Here is a 21525-nt window from a genome sequence, read left to right as displayed (position 1 = left end):
CGCGTGAGAATAAACAGTTTAGCTTCGGAATACACGTTTCGCGTGTATATACGTGCTGATTGCATCGTGGAGAGAGAGAAAATTATACATGCAACTGTTTCTATTTTTATATAAAAAACTGCGCGCGAAACGTCAAGGACAAGCAAGACGACGTTAAATTAAACGACGTCGGGAAAATTTCTCGAACGATTTCACCGCAACATTTTACCGCATTTTTGATGCTTTAACGCTTCGCTAAATTTCCATATATTTGTCAGCACATTTTGCGACGGTCGTAAAATTCAAATAGGGGAAGTCTCCCAACATTTCGGAGATACGTATATAAACGCTCCGTTAATTACTGAAGAAATTCTAGAAAGATAAAATTTTGTGATGATTTTAAAATTGCTCGCAATATTTAACGTTAATTTTTTCGTATGTTTTACAAAATATAATGTGTTTTGAAATGATGACATTGAAAAACAAATATTTCTTTCTGCATGTTATGAAAATAATGAGTTAAGAGTTAGGATATTGAGAAGATATTAATTACTCGATTATAACACTGAGAGAGTCTATAGTATATATATAGATAGAAATATATAGTAGACAGAAAGATTACATTGAATTACGTGCATTTAATACGATTACAACGAAAGATCCATGCCTCGTAATTCGGAATTACAAACGTTGGTCTACGTTGGTCAACGAAGAAACGTGCATGTTGATCAATGGATAATGAGACCGCGAACGATGAGTTTCTCTAATAATGTCACGTTAGCTCGGAAATAAATCCATAAATTGCGAACGTGTTGAAATATTCCGTCCGTCTTCTCATCGCACATTTAATGCGGCTTAATTATTTGCTCAATATTAGGGATACGATAATTAGACAGCCGCATTTAATGCTAAATGCGGTGTGAGAATACAGATTATGCTCCGAAAACCGCAATTCACTTCTCGTAGAGGTAGTAAACCGAGATTGATAACCACGATCAACTTCGTTTCCGGTGTGAGTGCCGGGAATACCACAGGACATATCGAGTATTCGAGAGATACATCGAGCCGCAGTAGTTGCGACCGTAATAGGTCAGACGCACTGTGTGTCTGCTGCGGATAATTAAATCTTGCGCTCTCTCATCAATAAGGACACGTGTTTTAAAAAAATCAACATTCTTTCGCGAATCAGTATCTGTCATTAACCGAATCAGTGTCACGGGAAAACAATCGCAAATGATTTTATTGAGATATTCCGAATTCTCGCACGACATATATTATTTTGCAGAGACATATGTATGATTTTTTACGAGATCCTCGAGGTGAAGTGCGTCCTTATAGTTGAAATCCTTGTGCATTTTACACATTAAACAGTCACAGTTCCATCGAGACAGCTAAGATAGTATATATAATAGGAGGCAGGATCGACGAGAGACCGGAATAAGTTTGTTTCGCGAACTTACGTGGTGAGACGATAAAAAAGAGTCTTTAGAATAGACGGAAGATAAATATAAGTGAGAAAGTAGAAATTATTTTTGTGCAGATTCGTGTAGAATCGAGAATAAACCACCTGGCAAGCTAACCTTTTAGCGGACACATCGCGAACCACGTCGTGAATCCCACCACGTGGGGTATGCCAAATTCGTCTGATAAAAGAAAAGAAACGCTGTTAAGTTATAAATTTTCGACCGGCTTGAGCTCCGGAGAATACAAAGAGGATGACACAGTGAAGACGATGAGTAGTCTCTCGACTAGACGATGCCAAATATTTTACATTGATAATTATTTAAACAAGACAATCACCAAGAAACATCAGGCAGTTGGGAAATGACCATGATGGCTTGTCAAATTCAACGCATTGCGACGGATCCAACGACGATCGAGATTGCCTTGATCCTCGCTTGATCTCTCACCACGCATTATGATACACAATCACATGATACTAAGTTATAGCTAAACGTATCGTTTGCCTCCCAAATTCTAAGATTTCATTCAAGAAATATATCAATGCTAAAATGGACAAAAATTTTGTCTTCTTAATGCAATTAAATAAAATTTACATTTATACATATTTATCACTAGATCTTTGATTCTCAATGAAATTTTTAAGTCAGAAAAATATTCTTTTTTTAATTAATTAGAGTAATTAGAAATAATTTGCGAGGCGATCGATACACGCATGTTGTAGTTGTTAGTGGGTTGTTCCGGTCAGGTGTTGTTAGAAAAGCCATGAAAGCACCGCAATGGCATCCAAGGCTGCTTAGCGGATGAACTGGCCTAAGTTGTACCTGGAACTAGAAGGTACGGCCCTTTGAGGTCTTTCGCCTCTTTCGACAGCGACGCCGTGTTCGAGTTTGGGCAGCTGCTGCTGCGGGCGACGGAGGGTACATAGGCCTCTTTCGGATCGCGACGTTCCTGCAAATCTGACGTCAACAAGGCATGCATACCACATGAACAGTCGCAATCTGAAAATGTCGATTGTGTCGTACGTGTTTTAGCAAAGTTTTAGCACGCCCTGGGACCGGTGAACCCGGACTCTTTCGTCTCGCCACCGCCACACCGGGGTGGTCTTCAACGAAAAAATGCAGGTAAAAAGAAAAACAAAATTTGAATTAGAAATTAAGAAAAATTAAATTAAATTAAATTATAACGCGGAGTACAGACTCTTAATGACCCAACTTAAATATTCACAAAAATAAAATAATTTGCAACAATTAGAATTAGAAAAATTAGAAAAATTAAGAAAAATTAAATTAATTTTAATTGTTTTTCTAATGGGATGTAGAAACATAATTCGATTATAAATGTAGAAATTATTCTAATTTTATTATTACATATTATTTCGGGTCATTACGAGTTGTCACACAAAAAATATTAAATTAAATCAAATACAGGCTGGTAGATAACAAAAATTACGATAGGATATAAGAAAGCATAATTATTTTATTTAAAAAGCTAACTATAACAGTAAAAAAAGCAAAACAAAATATAATACAGATAAAGATTAAATAAAATACAGATAATTATAAGAATATAACAAAAAAATTAAATATTATATAAACTTAAAAGAAATAAAAAGCGCGCGCATTGTGAGTGAATATATTAAGTAAACAAATATAGCAAACGTAGTCTGAAAGTGCTAATTATGCAGAGACAATCTCTGTTTTTGAGCGTCCACGTGTGCTTCATATAAATATTAAAAGTATTATGTACATTATATGTATAAGAGTCTCATCCGGTGACCTGTGTTATATTAGAAAAAAAAGTTACTGACACCGGACCAAGGTATGAAACTTACTTTTTGAAGAGGAATGATTGCGTCCTATCTCAGCTAACGATCTTATGATCGGTAACTTCGACATGTTATTGTCTTTACGTCTTTCGTGCTGGTGCCGATGTCTCACGAGGAGAGCTTCTTTCACCTGAAACGATATTTATATGTCCGATCGATTAGATTAGCGACACATGTGTGTCTGATATCCTAAAGTATTGATTCGAATTGGAAATAACACGAGTTCTGAATATGGAATCTGGAACTTTACATTTTTTAGATTCCACAAAATTCTTTGATAACGGATTTTCTAGAAAAATGACAGATATCCAATGACGCGGTACTATATTTAAAACGAATAATTTAGCTTCCACTAGACATGTAAATTTCATAAATGACCCTTATATGCATGTGTCATATCAATGGCAAAATCGGATCGAAAGTGTACTCATTTATATCTATCTAAAAGGAGATATTGGAGATTTTCTATTTTAATGATAGATATGACATTTCTTACATGCTCTTTGTCACATTTTTACCTTTTCTCGCAACTCAATCGGCAGTACTCCATTATTAATCATGTTATCGAGAACGAGATCAGCTATCTGCTCCAAACTGGCCGCTTCCATATCGAGCATGACGGTTCCATTTAAAAGGAGGCTCCTCAACTCGAAGAGTGAGTGCAGCGATAATGTGGCAACGTGAGGTTTACTCCACCTATTGCCACCTTCCTCGACATCTTCCTCGAACTTGATCCATCTGTGAAGAAAATATATACGAAAATAAAATTATTTTTTTAATCGTTTGAAGAATTATTAATTTCTTTCGAATCGCGCGCGCGCTTATTTAAAAATTGTGAAAATATTTTGCATATATAAATTAAATTATATTATATTGCACATATAAAAAATATAGAATTGAATATTATTTCCTGATGATTGAAAGAGAGAAATACTGTTGAGAAATACTAGAATCCGTGATCATTTCAGTGCACGACATCGTAAACATGTTTCTACATTTCAAAGGATTAAATCGATGGGAAGTGGAGTGGCAATTCGAACTTTACCTCGCCGTCTCCTTCCATTCCATCTCATCGCCATCCTTGACTAGCTCCTCCATCTCCGAGAAGAGCGGATGCGATTCGTGCGCATCGTCGCCGACTTCCTCGCCGAGGATAAATTGTACTCTCTGGGCTGGTGGAGTGACTAAATAATCATTCGATAAAGCGTGAGTCGTCGATTTCGACAATTTGCAGACGAAGATATGTATGTACGTGAAAATATATGTATTTACAGTATTTATATAGAGGATAGATATTTATCAGAGTATATCAAGTATGACAAGAGATCTCAATTCAGATGAGAAACTTGTTTAAAACAACACTTGTGAAATATTTGTCTAAAAATGCGATTAAAAAATATTTTTTAAATGCAGAATACATACAATAATATATTAATATTTTATAACGGCAGACATTCTGTGTGGCTTTAATTTCCCCATCTATTTACATAACACTATCTATCACAAATAGAGATTGATTACAGTGATACAGTTTACGAGAGCTTGCGCGTTAACCAAAGATGAACAGCGAAGTCATTTAGTATATAGCTGTTTCTGGTCACGTGCAGAGCGATGTGCAAGCAAGTAAATTATCGATTCCATGAGAACATGCATCTCATTCTCCGCGCATCCCAGCGAATGCATGTAATATCTAGAAAGAAACATTGCGTAGCGTATATATAAAAGAAAAGGTAGCTCTTTTCCAGTGAGATATGTCAACAAAGACAAGACTAAAGAACTTTTATGTTGAGAAAGTTATGAGAGAACAGAGATGCGGCGAGATGAAGAAACAAAGTTCGGCGAGAGAGGACTTGCGGTGTCAATACAAAAATATCCAACAATATATATATATATATATATATATATATATATATATATATATATATATAAATCAGAACGGAACACGTGTAACATAAAAGAGAGAAAGAATTTGAAACACTTTTGAAATATTTCTTGAGCGCGAGCGAATCAATTTGTGAAGCTGAATAAAGGAAAGTCGGCGTTGATCGATCGAACAAATGGTATAAAAAATGTATGTACTATGTATGACCATATGTATACGCCATATGATAGATGACGCATGCACATTAGAAAGATTCACCTTCAGAGAGAACACATAGAAAGCAGATAAAAAAAGTAAAGGAACAAGTATCTTCTGATTCGAAACGATTGCATAACCTGTTGTGTGATGTAAGTTGCCTAAGAGTTAGGTAAAACACTATGTTATATAAAATTAATGAAACAGAGGGGAAAAGGCTACACACCCCATAGCCGACTGCCCCTTTTATTTATAACTATCGTTGATGTTACAAGAGGGGGCTTTGAAGTTAATCAACGTTTAAGCTGAAAATCTACTACACACAGGATTACACTTTAATCGATTAAATATTATATAATTCAATCGCTATTTTTTTTTCACGCGTGTGTAATACATTACGTTTTTTAAAATTTACTCTGAAAATAATTTTACACAACATTGTTTTCTTTGATTTATTGTACGTCAACTTTAAATAATGCTTTAAGCAAGAAAATGCAAATGCAATTCAATTACACAGACTTATTGTGCAGCAACTCTTTCATTCTTAATGTACAAATATTCAATATTCACACACAATGTTATAAAATTCTAAAGACATTCATTTATTATGGGCAACGTATTTACGCGTTTATTATCGTAAAATAATGCCTTCATCAATCGCGTTTATATTATAAACGCGGAAATAGCGTTTTTACCCTCCTCTGAAAATTATACATGTGGTGTATCGTGCGTCAATAAATTTCGGGGGTATCGTTCGTATATCCTACAATGCTATAAATATTTATCGTATAATAACTGCACTATATATATAACCGGAAGGTGAGGAGGGTATCGAGGGACATTATAGCCCGGTATGCATAATTTACATTCGACATGTGCAAAGTTCGCGAATGTGCGCTGCAACGGAGACATTTAAGCGTAACTGCGTTCGACATGTCAACGGTGTGTGATACGATCACTCTTTTATATAACGATAAAACGACGAATCGAGGCGATATATGAAGAGCTATTTGTATCCGATAAAACGTCGACGCGCGTTCGCGATTATCGCGAGTATTTAACATCTCGTCGAAGCGCGTTAAGTTCGCAATCTATTGAGAAAAATATTATCTTCTCTCGCGCGAGATACGATCTCGGGAAAGCGTCAATCTCATGCGCGATCTTATGACATAACAGCGAGCACGTGGGAGACCTTCGTCGCGAACTTGAGGATTCGGCAACACATTGTAGGATGCACGAACGGTCCCGCGTTAATTTGCATCACACAAAGGAATTTTCCTACGTATGCATAAGGGTGGCTTACATATCATCTCGCCGGCGGGGTCGCAGATGCTAGCGAGACGACCCCTGCGCGCCATCAACAACTGTCCTGCAACGTCAATGTTGCCGTGTCATTCGGACCAAAGAAACGCTGAGCCTCGAGAGACAAGTCACATATTTCTCACGATATCGATATACACAGTGTGAAGAAATTAAAATGAGGAATAATTATATATTTATACGTCTCTTACTCTTTTATGAGAAATTTAGATTTTTCCATCTTTCTATGATAAAATTTGTTTTTATCTTTTTATACTTAATATAATGCGATATCATGTTGTTATATGTATGTATATAGTCTCCAATTTATATTCTTATTTAATAAGAATTATAAACATCAATATGAGAATTTTACGACATTGAGGCACTTATGAGAAATATCTTGTTTGCCTATCTTGACACATGTACAATGTTTACTAAAGTCGAGATCGCATGTTTATGAAGAAGGGGTTGGAAACATATTGATTAACATGTGCCTTCAAGATTTATTCATGTCATCATTGATAGATCTCCAAGTCAATAGAAATATATCAAAGGTAAATGTATCCAAGTCTAAGAAATTCAATTTATTTCTATTTTGATAATTATTTTATGTTAATGTTAATCGATTCAACCTGCAGATGTAGAAAATAAATAATACAGAGTAAGAAAGGAGAGAATGTAAAAATAATAACAAGTTCCAGCATTTTCAGGGAAATCAGTTTATCCAATTTAATAACTAAGAGATCCAAGATGAGAACTAATGATTATAAATCTATAAACAAAATGTTTAATGAATATAGAGAATTTAATTCGAATATATTCACATGTATTGAAGAACATGTTATTTTTAGTATCGTTATCTAATGTCAGATTTTTCGAAATCATGTGAATTTCTTTTTTATAAATTTGTTATTTCGTAAAATACTATTTTTATTTGCTATTTTTTCGATTTTGATTGTTTATTAGTATTATACACTTATTGACACACTCAATATTTTATTATTACTGAGAGTACTGTAAGTAGTAAAGTGGTATCGTGGCCGAGACTTGAACTTTCTTTGACGCAAACTTCTAACATCAGCAAAAATTAAATGACTAGCACTATAGTGAGTTGGCTAAGAAATTGCAATTTCTGATCTGTATACTTTTCGTGAAAGTCCGCAAAAAAAAACTACTTCTCGAAAAATATTGATTAAAACTTTTTTAATGCTATACAGTTTTTCTAAAGGGAGAGTTTGATAGATTTTCAAAAAAGTAAAACAACACCGGACATATAAACAATATTGAACAAATGTGTCGCGTATAATAACGAAAATATCTCTATTAATATCGTTTTTAGTTAAACAAATTTATAATACATAAAGGAAGAGAGAGAGAATAGCTATTATAACTTCTTTTCTCGAATATCCAATTAATTTACGAAAGTTGATTAATTTGTGATTGATCTACGAAAATATCTGATTGCCCTTGCATAAATATAATTAAAAGTTGCATATTTAATAGGACTACAAATTAAAATTTTAATTAGATTTATTACCGTGTATTTTATTATTTTTAAAGATAAAACATTTGGAGTTTTAGATATAATAAACTTTGTATTGCGATAGAAAGTGCAACATGTTTTCGCTCTATTTTTAGAAAACACGGAAAATCGATTTATCGCCTTGGAAACCTAAATACGGTTTTTTGCAAGAGCTTCTCTTATCCTTATCACCTTTCATTACATTTAGGCAAATAACTTGATTAATGTTTTCCAATCTTCAAATATTTAAATATACTTTTACAACATTTTGTCTCAATGATTTCATTAAGGTACTTTATTTCAAGCGCACGCGAAAGTTTTCGAATGAAAGTTCTCGTTTTAATTCACTACTAACAATAAGTTACATAAAGAGCTTTCGATGAAGTCACAGAGCTCCAAAGAAAACAATATTACTTTTCTAATTAATTTCAAATATTATAGATTCGATTTTATAAAGTGCTAATTTTGATATTACTTAATAAAATCTTTGATATCTAAGAGCCAAATTTTATGAATGAAATTTTATAAAATTTTTATCGATCAAATTTTCATTAATAAAAGATAGACAATAATAAAATATAGTTTTACGTTTATTTTAAAATAATTCAGATTATACCTATTCTCTAGTTATATTTTAATGATGTCGTTTTTAATAAAAAATATAAAGAAAATCAAGGAAAGTAGAATTGAAAGGTTGCTGCAGCACCTCATATCGGTTGGCCCTTTGTACTGAATGTCTCAGAAGTAAGGTGAATATCCGGATAAGTCTCGACAAGTGGTTGGCATGCTGCCATATACGGTTTAGTAGCATCGTAAAAGCGCAACTCGTCACAAATGATGCGTTTGCATCACATATGACGTTTCACAGCGTAGCATTCCAAATTGCCTTCGGGTACAAAATATAGTAGCGCAGATTTTGCAGAACAATGCTATGCAATGAGCAGCATTTTTTGAAAAATTAAATTTGCGAGAGTGAAGTATAAAGTAATATTGTCACGCGAGATACAAAGCAATTCGCGTCTCTAGGAAATGCACAAGGTGGGGGCCTCTCGTTTCATTTTTAGAATGGTGCAATCTGCTTTTTATTGCTATATTTACGACCGCGTGTTCCTAAACAACAAAATTACAAAGGCAAAAGATGCACCTTTGCATGGCTGTGGAAATATAGCTACCTAGCTACCGTATGAATTGTTAAATTGATATGCGTCACAGAGACGATTAATGATATTTAATTAAATACATGTGTTTTTTTTTTGTTGAAAGCATACAAACTCATTAGTCTATGACTTTATGTGAAAATTGCTTGCTCAAACTCGCTTCTGCATATTATGTGATCTATAAAATAGTTCTAATATAAGAAAACAATTTACAATTTGATTATTTTTAATATCGCGTGTATGTATAAAGCAACACAAATGATAGTTTTGTAATAATTATTTTAGTATTGACACTTTGTGTAAAAGAGTTAAAAATCTTAAAATTGATATAGAAACAAATCAACAAATTAGTTTTATATATATATATATATAATAAAAACTATATGTAAGCGTGTGTCATTCTTAGAGTACAAGGAACGCAAGCACGTGTCGATGCCAAATTTTCAACGTAAATAGTATCGTGAAATGAGTGCGATCTTAATAATAATTTTATTGCTATATGCATTCACTATTATATTTATTTCTATATCAAAGTGATATTTTTGATAATTGCTCTATTTAAGAGGTAACATATTTTTTCTAATATTATTATATTAATTATAAACAAAAGATAATGATTCCAATATATAATTGTTTTTAAATAAAAAAACAACTGATTAACTCTAATCAATTAATGCGAAAAATTATTTAGTGCTAAGATGAATCGCACACAAATTTGTATAAAATTTTCTACTGAAATGTTACCAAATCTCAATAATTTCGAAAGAGCATTGACATATATCAATTTATAATTATATTAGTATCTTATATCTATTTACGTGACATATATGTTGCATATTGTAATCTTAAGCACATTTACAGATAAGACAAGTGATAAACCACGTGACGGCTTTGACATTCCAAGCAACTACAGACAGTAACGATATCGCTGGGCATTTCTCTTCATCAATCATTAATTTTTATCTCGTTTGAAAGCTCTGATGCAATTCACAAGTTTGCTTTATCGAACCAAAGTCTTTTCGTGGAAAAAAACTCATTTATCAGGATATAAATTTCATATGGAAGGTTTAGATGTATTTTCTGGCCTTTGACATCATAGTATGAGAACTAACCGAGGATCCTTAATTTTATCGCGAAGAAAAATAAACTTGCTCGAGATGCGCAGTATATTTATATGGAATACTATTTATGTTTAATGATATTTTTACACAACTTAATTAACTCTCCTGCGAGAACTCTTATAAGCGTAAGCTTATTCAAGAAGTTGGGGGAATATCATATATATAATTAACACCTTGTGCGCGCGCACGTCGTCCACAAGAATTCTCAAACAATTTTTTATTAATAAACCGCGGAACGAATTAGTAGCAATGAATGATATATTAACGACCGCGAATAGAAGGACAGCCTATGTCAGTATATTTCAACGAACATTTTGAAACGTCCCGACATCCTCGACATTAAAGGATGATATTGTGACGTTAATATGTAATCACCAAAAACGCGATGGTAGAAGTTTACCGCGAAATCACCCCATCTGCGCACGGATGATTGCAGCATCCATCATATATACACGACACTTGGTTATTTCTTAAAGAGAAGTTCGAGCAGGGTCGAAGTACGATTACGTGACGTTACATCATTATCAGGAAAAGTCGCGCACATCTGCGAGGCAAGAAGAAACGAGGAAGAATCAACTTACTTGGTCTCTCGTTGTCGTCATCGTCTTTACCGCAAGGGTACGACTGCCGTTGTGAATGATGGTGTTTATGATGCCGGCGATGTCTCCTCTCTCCCGGCAGATGCACGCCCACGTACACCGTGTGCGCCCTGTGACCTGGAAGCAAATGAAAGGGATGCCTCGTCACGCAGTATCTCTCAACCCCGGCTAGGGGATGCTGTGCGAATTCGGTATAATTCTCTCGTATAACACAGGGAGACAAACAGGGGGCTTCTCTTTCGTCCGTGTACACGAAAGTAGGAAATTAGGTCGGCATTGTTTGATCGCGTTTAATCTCGCTTACGACAATGCGAGAAGAATAGATCGATCTCGCAATTTTAGATCTGGATGAAAAGCTCTTCTCGTATCTTCCAGCAAAATGGGACGTAACACGGTTGCGTTATATTGGCACATTAAGATGACTCAGCTTAGATGAAAAGGTCAATAGGTCTGTGTGCCGATTTCATGGTAATAGGTAGACGAATGGTTGAACTTTGTGTGAGAGAAATGACATGTATTAATAGCGCATACTATTCACACTTTTCTGTTATTAATAACGGTGCAACCTTTCAGCATAATATAGTTTACAGTGACTATCATTATACGTGTAGTCTCGAGTTTCATAAATGTTGAAAACTATTAACTTGTGGTTGCTCTCATTAGCAAATTGTAATTTTTTACATTGATATCACGTGAAAATAATGTCACGATAAGAATGTGATGGACATATGATAGGGAGATATTCACGTTATGTGTTATATGTTTATAAATGGACATTATATAAAAATAAAAATAATAATAAAAATGAACATTAAAGTTAAGATCATGGAATACAGTATCAAAGTATAGCGTTAAATCAAAATATCTGTATACTGAATATATATATGTTCTGACATTTTTACAATCTGGTCAAACATCTTTTAATAAATGCTGATTTCCCTCGTGCATTATTAATTAAATCTTAATTCTTGAAATGTACAATTTATATAACAATACAAAAGATACATAAAATACAGTTTTAAAATATATAATTTATAAAATAATATAAAAACTTTTTTCCATAAAGTAGATGTATTTAGTTGTATAAATCTTTAAAGAAGGAAATAATAATATGTTAAAATAATATTTATATTTTTAAAATAAATAATTACTACACTCGTCAAAAAAATTATCGCAACACGTAATTAATATCAAAATTTAGCATAAATTCAAATAAGCGTATCTCCGCGAAAAATTGTATTTCAAAAATTTTTTTTTTGTTTTAAAGGGTAAAGTCTCTACTTTAAGGAACTTTCGTTCGATTTTGATTTTATTCTCTCCCCCTTTCTCCATCCCTTTAAAAGGAGGGACGTGTTTTTTTTTTTCAAAAAATTGCATAGTTTGATGAACTCTACGGAGTGTACTGAATTTTTTTCGCAAATATCATCATAACTATCGTAAACTAGGGACTTTTTTCTACAAATTTAAAAAAAAATTGAATACCGTACGATTTTTTTCGCGAAGTTACAGCATATCAAAATTACCTATGCATTTTTGCCTATATATTTAATTACCGCCAACATTAGGTCATCCGAAGACGAGGCAGAAATACACAATTTTAAATACGAACATATATCCCTGCCCCAACACACAAACACACACACACAAACACACACACACACACACACACACACACACGATGGGCAAAATCCGACCAGCAACTTCCTCGTAGTGCCCATCGGATATTAATTGCGATAATTTTTTTGACGAATATATTTTAGCTTAGATTTTTTTAGAAATTAACTATTAGTAAGAACATTTTTGCTTCTACTTGGAAACAATTTACAGAAGCTCTGTGAATTAGCCATGAAACTTCGTCTTTAAAGATGGGTCGACATTTTTCAATGAAGCTTTGAATTACGTTAAAGGAGATGAACACCTGAAGGGCGAGGCAATCAATTTGTTTCGGTAAAGGGCTCAGTGTTTACGATGCAAGATCGTCACAACATATATAAGGCCTCTCTCCATACGTTTTATTGTCGATATAAAGTGACCTCGTCACACGTCCCTGTCCATCTATAGCCGGCGGTGTTGTTTAACGAAGTAATGATTTTCGAAGCTCCTACACGCGCGAGGACTGTCATGTGAGCAAATACTGAAGCCAAATTCGCATCAGACTGACTTATAACGAGTATGTTATTATCTGTCGATTTGATCTTTCAGCAAAAGTCTCTCTCGTTATTCTTTATTTATAAAATAGCAGTCATGAAAGAATTTTACATGAGCTTACTTTGCAGAGCAATAATCATAGAAATTTTTCCTTTTTTACTAATAAAATATTTTACTTTCTTGTTGTTTCTATAGACAAGAATACATTTGGCTATAAAAAAATTAATCAACTCGATCTCATCAAAATATTCACGATAAGATGGAAGATATATATCATTTTATTTATCAAACATTTCACATATATTTACAATCTCAATCTGTAAAAATATGTAAATTCAATAGAGCTTCGGTATATTGGTCAGCTCTAATCAATAGTTCTATATTTAAAATTGTAATATCAAAAAATTTTTATGGTAAATACAGTCGAAAAATTAATGATCAATACAGTTATAAAACGCCTTGTTTAATAAATTGATAGTATTTCTATTCGTTCCTAAATAATAGCGTAAATAAAAATATTTGCCGACTATAATTAATTTTTTATATTACTTATTTTTTTATCTGAAAAAAATAATTTGTAGTGGATCTTTCTTACCTTCATAATCCTTTTCCGTGTAAGACTGATGGGTGATCCGCGCGCCCGGGTCCTTCGGGGCCTCATCGTCACCTGTCCCGCCCGCGTGGGCCCCGCCACTGCCGGCTTTCGGCTGCATCCACGGTCTGTAAAAATTAATTAAAAAATGTTCGATTCAATTACTGCCGATGACGACTTTTTGTACGCATCCGCTGTGCTAATGGCCGCATGCTTCTATTATTAACGCAAAATATAAAACATGTTTGAGTAATTTTACCATGCAGTTTAGTAAAATTAATCAAACATGTTTTATATTTTATTGTGATAGATATTATTATTTTTATTGTAATAAATATTAATCAGAGAAATTCTCATAAAATTCTTTCCATACCATATTGTTCCATGATTACTATGATTTTCAGGGTAAACTCTAAGAGAAAATTCTCTCCGTGTAGAATTTCTGTTTGATTAATCGGAGAAATTGAAAGTTGTTTATTTCGGTGGTAATATATCAATCACATACATATGAATGTGCATCGCGAAGTAGTTTGTAGGTGTCTATTCGCGAAATATTCCGTGGGCGTCTGTCTACAACCGTCCATAACTATTGCATGACGCGAGTTAATAATAATTAAACTTCCTCAGCTGGGGGCACTTTGCTCGCAACCGCTTCCTCCTCACGTTTCCCTTTTATGCTATTAAGTTTCACACTATTTCTTTTAGTCGTTTTTATATTGTATTCACACCTTTAATCTTTGGTGTAGCTTATTTATTAAGTTTCATATATATGTATAATTAAATATGATTTAATTCCGCGAAATACGATTTAATTCTGCGTAATAAATTAATCTCGTAGTTATAAGTTTCCTAAATGATACATACATTTTCACATTGTAAATTCGCAACAATATGTATATTCGTTCTAGTTTGTAAATTATTGTAGTTTCGAGGTAGAGAGATATATAAATTTCGATGTTCTCGCCGAGCTTTCTCTCGATTTTAACGAGAATAAATTTAGCGCATTCAGCGGTAAGTTAATACAATTTTTATTTATGTAAGTGATTTCACAGTCGAACTAGATTTCTTGGAAGAAAAAGATAAAGTCTTTAAATATATTAAATTAATAGAAATTATACATGTTTTGAATATTTAATCAGATTAATATATTTATATTTATTTTATTTTTTGTGCATGTAATAATACGAAATGTATATTAATATTAACTGGATTCTAAAGTCTCATAGTTAAAAATAACTTTTTGTTTACTACAGAAATTTAATCTAAATAGATTTTAATTAACTATAAAAATAGTTAATTAAAGAACGCGAATTCTCTCTATCGTTGGTGATGCTAGTAGAATCATTTTTTTATGTTATCAAGATAACGATATATATATAAAACAAATAGGTTAGCAAATAGCAATTGCGATTTGTATAAAAAAAATTAATTTTTCTAAATTTTTATTTAAATTTTCACATTTTTATATTAAAATAGTATTTATTTCTATTAAGCATATTTAATGTTCATTCAAAGTTGCATATCTTAAATTATTATAATTATTCAATCGACCATTATTTTTTATTGAATCGATATGACTACAAGTTATACAACTCTGTAGTAGAAGATATCATTTTGTCCTACGTATTATACATTCTATACCTGTTCTCGTATTACATAGGAAACGCAACAACTTACTTGCAATGCTGACTAAATGCATATAATCACATGCAATCGATCACATGCAGCTGACAGATGATCAGCTTAAAAATATTTTCACATTTATGCGCAAAAATGAGAAATAGATTCGATCAATCAGATAGATTCAGAGAGTGAACGTGGGTTGATTACAAATCAGAAAAAATTACAATCAGGGAAAATGGATGTGAGCACGAATAACTCAAACGTGACGAGAATTGACTGCATTAATATGCATTGTCACAATAAGCGGGGAAAGAGAACGAAAGTGAGTTTAATTGGCCTACAACCTAAAGCGACCTTTTTGATTAAATTATATTTCCTTTTCGTAATTATATTATTGTAACGCAGAGTTACATGAGTGCATATTAGCGATTATACGCCATTAAATTGCACGTTACCTCAAAGTAATAAATTTATGAAATTTAATTATTACATTGATTTTATATAATGATGAACTCAATGTAGAAAGAAAGCATTATTATTTGAAATTCTAACATACTGCTGTTTGTGAAACATACAATACCATGAAGGAATAATGATATTAATTGTGTTGCAATTTTCACGAACAGCAGTATATATTTTTTCAAACACGAAGTAATTAACATAATTTATAAATTTAGCCTCTACATATATAAGTAAATCGTAATTGTATTAGATTTATCAAACAATTTTACTAATATTAGACGGAAACATATCGATTGTTGAAATCTTAAATTATAAGCACATTTATATTTAACTAATGTATTATATTGATATGTTCAACAATTTTTAATTTATATGTAACTTTGCACTTCTAGCGCAATATTCCTTTATTAAGCAACGATGAAAATATCGATTATAAAAAAATACAGTTATCTTTTTAATCCGAAAACATATTACAAATATAATTAAATAGCAGTTTCAGTAATACACTTGATTGTTTCAATTTAATGTTACAAGTTATTTAGTTTAATCAACAATCATATCCACTTAATTTTAAGCTTCTGGAATATTACAAAAATTCTCTTTTATTAAAATTGAGTACTTTTGTCGATTTTTCTCAGAAAAAAACAAATATAATAATATAGTCAGCTATTATGATGTCTTGGTTTTGTCTCTCGTAATCATCTTCTTCCTCTGAGACATTTACTAATTTCCTTCTGTGTCGACATCTTTAATCACGCTGTTCTCACGTTTATCAGAACAGCTTTAATGTTAAGTAGGCGTCACGGTGAAATGTATAAAAAATGAGAACGTGGGTATATGTATAAGCAGTTATAAAATTAAATTCTGATAAGAAATTTAAATGCTCAATGTGAAATTGCTGAGAAAAACATGCCTACGTTAACGCGATTTACCCTTTTTTTAATCTTCCTTGTATATATCAATATGCAAAATGTTCGATTTTTTTTGTCTTTCAAGTTCATTACATGAGATTAAGTCGATCGATCAAAAACTTCAGACAGACGGCGACTCTCATGAATAAACAATGTATCTCGCAAACAAAAGTTTGATATCACTATTATTGAGGATGTAAGTTTCTCTGTAACAGAAATAGCCGTGTGCTAGTATACAGTTGTCTGTATATAAATTTACGTTCGCAAATCGATCGTGTAACACTGCCACGGTCGTCACGGTATTCTATCGGCATTCCGTTCCTTTCACGCTCACAGAAGCAATTCGATTATCATGCTAATCGCGATTTAATTCTGGGACACGAGCAGCTGTTTCACACAGAACGGAGAGTTCCGCGCGTGTCGGGTTTCTTTTCAACGTGACAAATTTCTTACAATCGCGCAAGAATCTGCGATTATGCGGGACAATGGCGGTAATGACAATGATGACAATGCAGTTGATGAATAAATGACAGTAAATGGTAACGATTGAATTTTTTGCCTACTGCTTTTTGATGGCACCAGAGAGAGACGATTTGTAAATTAACTTAAAGATGGAAATACCTATTTGTTGTGGATATAATAGAACGCATCTTTTAATGTTTAACAAAAAAAAATTATTTTTTTCTTGTTATATTTTAATTAAAACAGATTTTATTTACAATTCTCTCTCCCTCAATTTATATGAAATTTTATATGTAAATTGATATGAAAAATATTATTGATGAAATATATTGTTCTCTCTTCTCATCAAACCTTTTTTTCTGATTCATTGGATTGTTTTTAATATTAGATTATTTTAATTGTGACCATTGTACTTTGCCAACAAGCCATAAAAATAAATTATGATATGATGTAGATGATCTAATACTCATATAAATTGTAATTATTCTTATCATTTATCACTTCTCAAACGTGAATCATTAATACGTTAACAAAATTATGAATAGATAATATAAATCTAATATATATAATAATTATTATAATTGCAGATTGTGTATCGCATAATAAAAAATTTTAATAAAATTTTAGTGAAATTTGTTAAAGTATTATACGTTCATAAATTTTATATACATATATAGCCCAAAAAATAATTGATAATAATTAACAAAGAACGATTATGCCAAGTTTACTGAAACATAATGTACTGCATGATACTTATTCTTGTCAGACAATGCGTCACGACATATAAAAAAATATAGTACACTACGATTATCCGCCTACACTGCGGATGTTAATTTTGACATGCGCGTTATAGCGATAGTTTTGTGCTTTGTCCTAACAAAGACTAAGTTATATTAAATAAAGATTATAATATATTCTTCTCTCTTTGCTACTTGTGTGTGTGTAAAACTCTTTGCTATATACTTGTTTTTCATTTGATACTGAGTTTCCTATTTTTAACTGTGAAGGCTTCTTTGTTTACTTTATCTGTTTATTCGATTGTGCTATTTATTCAACCATGTTTTCTTAAATAATATTTGCTTAAGAAATTTTAAATAATAATCAATTATTAATGACGATATAAAAATTTTTTATATTATACAATATTTGTTTAATAAATTTTAAATCATTAATAATAATATAAAATTTTTTAATAAGTCTTTTAAATTCTCAATTTGTTTTATTTAAATCATAAAATGACAAGATGAGACAAGAGATTACAATAAAAAGATAAATTTCTCTTGCCCAAGATTGTTACCTTGTTTCAGAAGTGATTAATCTTGTCTTTTTCTTATTCTTGCCCGACTATCTCCGACTTCAACGACGCTCAATCACGCGAGACAGACGTTTGAGATGATCACCGAGCGGGTGACATTTCTTATATCTCGGTCCCGAGAGCACATGGCGGGAAACAATTAAACGTTGCACACCGCGTATGCACGTAGTCGCAGATGTAACTGGCGCGAAACGACGAGCTTTCGACGCGAATTAGTCGCGGATGGAACAGGAAGGAAGGGGACGGTGTCGCTGCTTAATCTGCTTTTTCGTGGCCGCTGCCAGGTGCAGCTCTCTCGGCGACCAACGCAATTGCAACGCTCGATATAAACCCGAACGACGTATACACGTGCTGTCAGGGTCGCCCCGGATCAGTGTGTGTCTTCGCAGAGAAAGACAGTAGAATACGACGGTGCCGCGATCCCGCGTTATGCATACTCAATGAAATGCTCTTTCAAGGTCTCGCGGCGACCTTCTATCTTATGTGTACTCCTTAAGTATAATAATTAATGCATTAAGTTTGGTGTATATAGTTTTTTTATTGAGACGTTGATATAAGAGAATTATTATTAATGTGTACATATTAGTATTGCAAACATTCGAGTGTTAGATGGGATAATGATAATTGGCCAAAGACTAGTTTATATTCTTAGGTAATTCCGGATAATTAATCATTAGCAAAATTGCCAATCGATATAACTGAATATTAAAACGTCATGCTAATCGATTAAAATTATTATTTGAAAACTCGTCAACACAATATTACTTTATTAAATATTTTATTAGATTGTTATGATATATCACATCTCTGCTCCAAAAATGATAAGTGGAAATACTCGAATTTACTCTGGAAATAGATTAATTTTCTTTGTCATTATAAATAAAAAATGCAGTGTTTTTTATAGAAAAAGTATCTCTGGTACATATTGCCTTCAATGAATTATTCATTGGTTGCACTTTCCTCGTGATCTGTGAGGTCACCAACGGAATGTCAAGATCGCATTGTCGTTGTCGACGAATCATCAACCGTCGTCAAATGGATAATTACCGCAATACGATTACTAGGTTGTATCTATGTACAAAGCTCTACATAATGAACGACCTATTTGCCCAGGTTGCCTCTGTAATAGAGGGCAGATGATTTGAGGAGAGAAAATGATTGTATTGTTTGATTGCTAGAAGAATTGCTCGCTTAGTTTATCAATGGAAAAGAGAATTATTTGCTCTCTCTTTTCTCTTTCTTACGAGAATTATTTAATCATTTATATTATAAAAAGTCACACTTTTTAAACATAATTTAATTTGAGACTACATATGTATGTAGTTTATTAAAGTGTTTTGAACATCCAATTAATTCGCGCATTTAACATTTTTATTTAAATTTATTATAATCAAAATCTTTCTACAATTCATATTAACAAATAAACCAAGAACAATTTCGTAACGTATTGTATCCATAAACCAAATGTCTTCTCAATTAATATACATATAATTCATTAAACTATTTCTCATTTCATCATGTCATGTCTTATATCTGTTTATTGACGAATATTGACTTCATATTTATAACGAATATCAATAAATCTTGATAAAATTCATATCTAATTAAAAAATTTGCTATAAAAAGTTTTTAATTCTGTTAACAAATTATCAAAAAAATATCTTTGATTATGTTAGAAATGTTTTCGACACATCATAAGCTACACATTTTAATTATTAAAATGTTATAGATTTAACATATTTAAATGCCGCTTTTAATAAAAAAAATGAAGAATTTTTAACGAGAAGGTCTAAATATACATATAAAATATTTTACTACTTTGTATAAATGACGATGGAAAGTATACGATAGCAGAAGGAACTAACGTTACGCGGTGCATTGCACTGAGCTTCCGGTTTCGGAATGAGTTAACGAATTTGGACGAGGAAGCGGACAATGCTCGGGTTGATAATCAAGCGGCGGACGGGCCAATGAGAGCATTAACGAGGGACAACAACGTCAAATGAAAAAGTCCTTGTGATACGGCACTTTTCCGCGGACATGCGGCGATAATTGATGATTTAATAGAGACGAAAATGGCAGCGAGTCCGGTGGGCGCATATGGCGATACGTAGCGATTGTCGTATGCAATTTGCTTGTAAATGTATTAATTATATATGTAATTGAGATGATGATTCAAACCTGGAGGGATAATAATTAATGCCTCCTTTATATCACACATCGATTATCGTGATCGCCAATAATTGTCCTTATCAAATGCTCTCCAAATTCGCAACGCTAATGATTGCTATAAATCTCAAGAACGGAATAATATAAGTTTCCGTGCTAATATTAAATAAATGTTGGATTCCTTTGTAAATAGAGAAATTTAACATTGTGATTTTGACAAAAATAATATATCATTAAAGATTCATTCAAAAATACATGTCTGTGAAAGGTCACACTTTTTAAATAAATTTTTATATAAAAACACAATATTTGAATATTTCTAATATATAAGTTATATAAAAAATCGCGAAACCTACACATAAAAAAATTCTTAAAAATTTTTTTAATTGACATTCTGTCGAATATTTACAGTGTCAATCCATTTTTTTCAATGTCCGACTTAACTTTTCAAGTGGAACATATATTTAACGCATGAATACTTTTGGTTTGGAAATGACATCGTATCAAAAACATTTTTCACTTGTCGTCAGTGAAAGGCGAATAAAACAAGTCGGCTTTAAAATAGAGCAAAACGTTTTCCACACAAAATATTTCGATATTTTATCAATACAAAAATAAAAAATACAACGCTCGACTTATCATTAAATAAGGATGTCAATTAAATATTTGTAAATTATTTCTTGTCTTCAGGTATTCATCAGTGCTGGTGTAAAGAAGCTTGTAAAAGAAGTTGAACTTCGAATCAGATTATATTGTGTGAAATGTTTTCAGAAAGATGTCCCACACATCTGTGTATA

At 32.3% G+C, this 21525-nt stretch overlaps 1 protein-coding gene across 16 annotated transcripts in view; it reads right to left on the bottom strand.

Moving 5' to 3' along the window:
• The window catches only part of Ndae1 (Na[+]-driven anion exchanger 1), a 50673-nt gene that overhangs the window by 16811 nt on the left and 12337 nt on the right, over positions 1 to 21525 (bottom strand). For 7 of the 16 annotated variants that reach the window (XR_014426473.1, XR_014426474.1, XM_083050366.1 and 4 more), the window contains 7 exons: positions 13790 to 13914; positions 11029 to 11163; positions 6649 to 6714; positions 4314 to 4452; positions 3787 to 4006; positions 3275 to 3398; positions 2265 to 2441 (listed from right to left, as the gene is read on the bottom strand). Coding sequence is in view for 14 of the 16 variants with exons in the window: in XM_083050364.1 (XP_082906490.1) it covers positions 2265 to 2441; positions 3275 to 3398; positions 3787 to 4006; positions 4314 to 4452; positions 6649 to 6714; positions 11029 to 11163; positions 13790 to 13914 (986 nt within the window). In the remaining 2 variants the exon portion in view is untranslated. Of the gene's footprint in view, positions 1 to 1559; positions 1623 to 2264; positions 2442 to 3274; positions 3399 to 3786; positions 4007 to 4313; positions 4453 to 6648; positions 6715 to 11028; positions 11164 to 13789; positions 13915 to 18541; positions 19002 to 21525 lie in introns of those variants that run through there. The other 9 variants (XM_083050374.1, XM_083050375.1, XM_083050377.1 and 6 more) reach the window with 6 other exon arrangements.

Source organism: Prenolepis imparis, unplaced genomic scaffold (assembly GCF_030444845.1).
Source record: "Prenolepis imparis isolate NDT839.2.m4 unplaced genomic scaffold, iyPreImpa1.0 SCAF_11, whole genome shotgun sequence".
In the NCBI taxonomy this organism is placed as follows: Eukaryota; Metazoa; Arthropoda; class Insecta; order Hymenoptera; family Formicidae; genus Prenolepis; species Prenolepis imparis.
Note: the sequence above shows the minus strand (reverse complement) of the source record. Positions and strands in the feature narration are given on the sequence as shown.